Source organism: Aythya fuligula, chromosome 1 (genome assembly GCF_009819795.1).
Source record: "Aythya fuligula isolate bAytFul2 chromosome 1, bAytFul2.pri, whole genome shotgun sequence".
Lineage (NCBI taxonomy): Eukaryota > Metazoa > Chordata > Aves > Anseriformes > Anatidae > Aythya > Aythya fuligula.
In genome coordinates this window covers 1,803,477-1,810,354 of record NC_045559.1, presented here as the reverse complement: position 1 = coordinate 1,810,354, position 6,878 = coordinate 1,803,477, and the positions used below count along the sequence as shown (strand labels likewise).

The window sequence follows — 6,878 nt, the reverse complement described above, 5'->3', positions numbered from 1 at the left end:
GGGAAGGGAAGGGAAGGGAAGGGAAGGGAAGGGAAGGGAAGGGAAGGGAAGTCCTTCCCTGCTTTTTGGTCTGGTCTTGCGTCCTGTTTCCCCGAGACCTTTGGGATCCGCCACCACCATATCTCCCCAAACAAGGATAGATTCAACCCCAAATGTGTGAAGGTGAACCCACACTTGCAAAGCTGCCAAAAACTGACAAACACCCCCTCAGGGCCCCACAGGGGGCCAGCCCTTTCCCAGTGTCCCCAAGCCACCCCATTGCAGCCACCAACCAAGAAGAGCTGACGATCCCATTCCCAAAAATTTGGAGCAAGCACAAGGGCACAGCCTGAAGTAATTGCAGTGGGTGCAAACTACAAGCTGGCATGTTCTCTGTCCATCACACACGATCTCCTTTCAGCCCCAAAAAACCCTCGGTGAGAGGGGACAACCACTCCAGCACAAGGGACAGCCCAGTTGAGGTGGAGCAGCATCACTGCTGTGAAGGCAGCTGCACAGACCTTGACCCCATCCCAAAATGCAGTCTTCATATAGTTCAGTTCACTACCAAAATGCCCTGAGAAGACCCCATCACCTCCAGGAGAAAGTGGGATTTAAGGTGGCTTAATTGATCTGGTTTAATATCACTCCTTTCCCTATCCTATATTCCCTTCCCTGGGTACCTGAATGATGGGTTCCCAGCTTTTGGCAATAGCAGAGTTTCAGTTTTGACCTGAAGACCTGAAATTGCTGGAGGTGATCAGGGCCATGAGGTCCTCATGTCATTGGGCTGCTCCAGGATTTGGTTTTTGGGGTGCCTGTTTTGCCCTGCCTTCAGTCCCAGGGGATGCCAGACCCAAACCCCATGCCAGGAGCAATGCTGCCCTAATGATCCCCAAACAGGTGACAACTGAGCCCAAAATGCCACCCAAGACATTTCCAGGGGATCCCCCGGCCCTTTTAAAGCTCTCCTCCACCTCAAAGAGACCTGGGATGGTGACATCCCCCTCTGAGACGAAGAGGGACACCCATTTTTGAGTGCCCCCACCCCTTTCATAAAGCACCCATTGGCCAGGTCGGCACCCAGAGCCCCCATCCCAGATGCATCTACAAGCTCAGCCCCTTTCTTTCACCCCCAGCCCCATAAAATCGGGGGAAAAATGTGGGGAGGTTGTCCCTAACCCACTCTGAAGCATGTAGGGCTGCCAGTGGTGTGAGGCCAACAGGGTCTAAGGGTCTCCTGAGCTTTTTGAGGAACCACAGCCGATATCTGAAGCCCCCAGGGAGCGAGAAGACGCAGAACACATCTCTCCAAAGAGGCACGAGGGGATAGAAACTTTGGTGAAGCTCTCAACATTCACCCCAAGCACCCACAGGAGTTGAGTTGGAGCCTCAAGGCGGCATTGCATTCATTTTAAGTGGCTTTAGGTAACTTCTTCCAAGCTTCAGGGATGTGGCACCACCTGGTCCACCAATGCTCATTAAGACACCAGCTGCTGCTGCTGACTCAAGCCCTTCTCGCCCCACCAAGGATGAGGAAAGGCAGGACACGACCCGAGCAAGCTGAAGGTTGCTGAGAATCAGCACTCGCCTATCTGCAACGAGAGCAAAGGGAAATCATTTTTAATGGAGCTCCACCGCCAGGGACCCTTCGGAAATAGCTCCATCCATCACTGCTTCCTCGCCACGCAAGGTGAGCTGAAGGGTTTTGGCAGCTCTGGGGATCTGGCAGCCCTTCAAGGAAGCTCATCCTGCTGCAATAAATGAGCCTGCAAGAGTTTGCTGGAGCTAGAGGAGCGAGGACTGCAAGCCGTGGCTTCCCTCGCTCTTGCTGGGAAGGAGCAGGGTGGTGGTTCCCTCCGGCGATGTTTCCCATCCAGGTTTTTGCGTGGAGATCTGCAGGCAGGTTTGGTGACCAAAGGCTCCATGGATTTGCCTTCCAGGTCTCATTGAAAAAGGGGAAACGGAGATGTCCATCCAGGGGATGGAAGCTTCAAGAGAAAATGAAAAAAAAGTGAATTGCTGGGGAGATGGGACCGGTGTATCTCAGCCAACTGCTGGAGGTGGTCAAGAGGAAAATGTTCTACCAGGGATTGAAGCCAACGGGGAGCTCCCACCCTCACCAGTCACTGTGATGGGCAGCAACCTCAAGGGCTGGGTGAGAAGCTGGGAGATGCTCATCCAAGAAGATCACGGCTCCGTTTCTCCAAAAAGCACCCGTGACCACTGCTGTGGTCCAGGAGTGAGAACGTCTCCCCATCGTCACTCCGAGCCCACCCAGAGGCACTTCTGGCTGCCACAACTTTTGTGGGGGGTCTTAGAGGGTTTTCCTCAGGTTTGGTGGGATTTGTACCTTTCCTGATCCACCAGGAGCCCCCAGCCCAGCCTTGGGAGGATCCTGCACCAGGAACCTGACTTTTTGGGGTGCCCCAGCCCGGAACCACGTGGAGAAACCCCATTTCCAGCAGGGAGATCTCCATCCCCATCCTCTTTGCAGCACAAACCCATTTCTGCTCGCAAACCAGCACCGTGAGGCATTGCAGGAGACCTCACTGACCTCACCAGGACTGGAGCAATACTGGGACCACGGATTGTTGTTTGTTTTTTTTTTTCTTGGCTGCTGCCTTGGGGCAATCTGAGTTAATTCTGCTGGACCTCAGTGGGTCTGGGGAGCTTGAAGGGCTGTGGATGGGGCTTTAGGGCACTACACTGGGGCAAAACCCTGCCGAGGTGGTACACCGGCCCCACGCATCAAAGAGAAGCCCAAATTATTGGATAATGCTGCTCATCAACGCTGAAAACCCAGACAGGCTTCCTTAGGGGCCACAAAAACCTTCTGCATTTAAAATACCCTTGCAGGGAGTGCTCAGCTACCTGGAGGAGCGGGGGAAACGTGTCTGCGTGATCCTACAAAGTCCCAGCACTGACGACAGCCCCGTTTTCGGGTGACTCTCAGCGGGTCGTCAGGTTCAGAGGTCTTTCTTGCCCCCCTTTTTCCTCTTTCTGAATGGGGAGAGGCACCGCCGGCCCCGTGACGTTGCCAGCTCCCTCTGATTTCATTTTAATGAAATCATGCCCAAACGAAGGCTCCACGTCTGGAGTTACGACTCAAACCCCGTGATCACTCATTTTTATATATACACAAGGGAGGGGAAAAGCGTTTCCATAGAGAGAAAAAATATCACAGCCCTCTTAATAACAATAAAAGAAAAGCGAGGGTGCAGAAGTTCAGGGGAAGGCGCCTGATGCCTCTCTCCTCGGATTGAGACAGCCGAGCGAGCAGCAGCCCCTTCCCATCCCGAGCACCGAGGACTGCCAGGTGAGTGCCTGGATTTCATTTATTCACCAGCAGCCGGCTTCATTTGCACAAACTTTAAATATTTCAGTGCTTTCCTTGGGAGATCAGGTTCCACGTTTCTCTGCAAGGAAGAAAAGAAAAGAAAAGAAAGAGAGCAGGGTAGGGAAAAGCAGTTCAAAATACTATAAGAGGCTCCCCGCCACCACCACCAGTGAAATGTCTTTTGGGTTATTATAACAATTTTTGGAGGTAGATCAGGCAGGGGAAGGGTTTGGAAATCTAGAAGCGGGGACGCAAATCGCTGCTGATGTTAAAGGGGCGAGGGGAGAGGAGGGCACAGCCCCGTCCACGTCGGGTCAGCCTGGATTTCGGAGCCCTGGGAATCAGCATCATCAGGAGGCATTCGTTAGGGAAGCAAAAGCGGCATCAGACAGAAAGTTTGTAAAGTCTTACAGGTCTCATCCGCTCTATTATTTTATTCTAGACTTACTTTTTGATGGAAAAAAAAAATAAATAAAATAACTCAGCTTAATGCCATGCCTCTGCTGCTGAGGAGCAAATAGCTTTGTCCCCAGTTTGCCAGAGCTGCCCTGCTGGAGTGATTTACTTTTCTCTCCAAAGCCAAGAGGCAGAGCTGTCCTGCCGGGGCTGCCGGCTCCATCTCACCGTAATGCCTGGAAATCTCTCACGGGCGTCCCGGCAGTTTCCACCCTCCGGCAGCAGCAGATTTAACTCCGAATTCCTCAACCCTGCCGCAGGCAGATTTTCTTCTTTTCCTGCTTTTTTGGGGAGTTTAGGGGGATCCTCTTCCAGCTTTCTCTGGAAGCAATCCAAAAAACTTTCTGGCAGGGGAGCAAAACCCCTGTGAAAATGTATAGATATATATATTAAAAATTAGCTCTTGCTGTCTGGGCGCTGAATTTCCATGCTACTTTGCCTCGCTTTTTGTCCTGCTTTTCCTCTGGCTCAGCCGAGGTTCCCGAAGAGTTTTGCTGAGCAGCAAATGCCCGTGGAGCCAAACCGTGGGTACTGAAACCCCTTTCAGTATCGGTGGGAGGCAAGGCAGCGGGGAGAGGCTGCTCGGAGAGGGCAGTGGCTTCGCGAGCCAGCTCAGCTCAGCTCTCAGAGCCATCCCCGCTATTCGGATGGCAGCCTGGGGACACGCACGGTCCCCCGAAGAGCAGGGGCTGCAGGCAGGGGTGAGGAAGGATGGAGATTTCTAAATTCATGCCTTGATTCCCCTCATCCCGCTAGCAGGGACCACAAGGAGTTCGCTGGGGTGGCTGCATCATATGGGGCTGAAGCAAATCTGCAAAGAGGGACGTTTTGGGGTGGGAGATGCTTGTCCTATTAAGCTTTTGCAAGCAAACTCTAAGCCCCGGGATTTAAATTTCATATTTGGGGCTGAAGGAATGAGTGTTTCAGGCTCCAGGTCTCCGTCACAGGGACGTTGTGTGCCCGGGATTGGTTTTGTTCCCCCATCCTACAGCGGCATTTTTGCCAGCACTGCCTGGGTCGTTTCCCATCCTTCTCCTGTCTGGACACAGGGCAGAGCTAAGGGGACAAATCTGCCCCAAACTCCCCCAGAGAGGGGCAACGAGGGCAGAGTTAAGGGTACAAACCAGCCCTGATCTCCAAAGGGACAGCAAATTAGAGGCTGAAACTCGGTGACAGGGGAGCAGGTCCAAGGTGACAGCTCCTGGGGATAAGGGGGTGATCGGATTTTGGGGGACACCCACCCTAGAAGGACCCAAGCGAGGTCCCCGTACCCAAGAGGACTTGTCCAACCTGGACAGGGCTTGTCGTGCGGTGAGTTTGCCACAAGATGGGGCCAGAAGATTGGGAATGGCACCCCACCTCCAGTCCTCGGTGGGGACACCTGTCTGTCCTCTATAAAAGCAAAGACCCCCCGGAAAATCCCTACTGGACATTTAGGGGGCCCTCTCGAGCAGATGGGTGGGTGTATGGGGAGGTGGGTTGCTTCCCAGAGAGGCAGGACTTGGAAACAGGGAGGTTTTGCACAGCATGGGGGTTATCCTAAGATTATCAGCCTCCTCGGGACACCAAAATGACCGTATTTTGAGCAGAGAGGAGCTGAAAGGAAAACTCAGCTTTACACCAGCTGCTGGCACACTTGGTGGAGGCATTAGCAAGGTGGAGAGGGCTTCACGGGGACCGCAACGGGATTGCCCCAGGCAAGGAGGTGCCCACAAGAGAAACAAGTCCTCCTACAACAGGCAGTTGACAAAGAAAAAAAAGACAAATCCTCCCCTCCACAGAGCATTCAGCCTTGCAAAGCACCTGGGACATCAAACTTCACACCCAGTACCCAAAAAAAAACAAGGGTTTGGGGGTTGCACCTTGGAGGAGGAGGCCCTGAAGCAGCTCTTTCCCCGCTGCCCTAAGCATTAGCTGGGATTTTGGGTGGGATCCAGGAGGATGGGACGTGGGAGGACGGGGGGATGATGGTGCTGGGACCCCCCCCGGGGAAGTTTATGTCCATCTCTGCCCTCCCCTCGGTCTCTCCAACCGGGCAGGCCACCGCCATGCCCCACGCCAAGCTGCTGCTCCTCCTCGCCCTCCTCTGCGCCAGCGAGACCAGCCGGGCCCTCCGCCTCTACAACGCCGCCTCCATCTTCAGCTGCCTCAACGCCGCCCTCGCCGAGGCCCAGAAGAGCCTCCCGGAGGAAAACGCCGTCTTGGACAAGCGTGGCTACGACTATCACCCCTCAGAGGAGGCCTCCAAGGAGGAGGAGGAGGATGAGGAGGAAGGAGAGGGAGAGGAAGACAGAGGGAAAAGGACATTCCCGGGGGAAGGCCATTACAAATACAGCTCCCAGGCGCAGGTGAAGGGGAAGACGTACCAGAACCGGGCCAAGAGCGACCGCCGCACCAAGGTCACCCTCTCCCTCGACGTCCCCACCAACATCATGAACATCCTCTTCAACATCGCCAAGGCCAAGAACTTGAGGGCGAAGGCGGCGGCCAACGCGCACCTCATGGCCCAAATCGGGCGGCGAAAGTGACCCCCGCGGGGCCGGGGGGACTCGGAGCAGGGCTGGGAGCACGGGGCCACCACCTGGCCCCCGGCCTGCCAGCCAGAGGGGACTGAGAGCCGTGTACGATAGCAGTGTTGTATATTTTTGACCCATAGAGCTACCTAAATTTCATATCTCTTCTTCCTCCTTCTCTCCTTCCCGATCTCCCTCCCCAATTCCTCCTCCTGGACATTTCCACACCTGGGGAAGAGGCTGGTGTCCGCAGCAGGGCAAGGGGACGTGTCACCGTGGGAAGGTCCCGATTAAAGCTACAGTCTCTTGAGTTTCCAACGCGTTGTTGTCCCGTCACCTCCCCCAGATGCTCATTCAGGGCTTTTCCAAAACCTCCAGCTCCACCTCGCCTGTCTCAGCCCCTACATTTTCCCAAGTCCCCCAACACACAACCCCATACACAATCATTGCTGCATTGGGAAGGGAAAAGTTAAGAGGATCTCAGGAGGGATTTCCCAGTTTGTCCTGCTGGACAAAATTTTAAGGTCTAGATTTTAAGGTCGGCCTGCAACCACCCGTTTCCCCACCAAAACCTTCATCCAGGAGGCCAT

At 54.4% G+C, this 6,878-nt stretch overlaps 1 protein-coding gene across 1 annotated transcript; it reads left to right on the top strand.

The window, feature by feature from the left end:
* Nucleotides 1-3,161: 3,161 nt before the first annotated feature.
* On the top strand, nucleotides 3,162-6,606 carry UCN3 (urocortin 3). Its single transcript, XM_032180974.1, has 2 exons — nucleotides 3,162-3,298; nucleotides 5,815-6,606. Exon 2 carries the CDS (start codon nucleotides 5,824-5,826, stop codon nucleotides 6,301-6,303), a length of 480 nt encoding a protein of 159 aa, XP_032036865.1. The 5' UTR covers nucleotides 3,162-3,298; nucleotides 5,815-5,823; the 3' UTR covers nucleotides 6,304-6,606.
* Nucleotides 6,607-6,878: the final 272 nt, after the last annotated feature.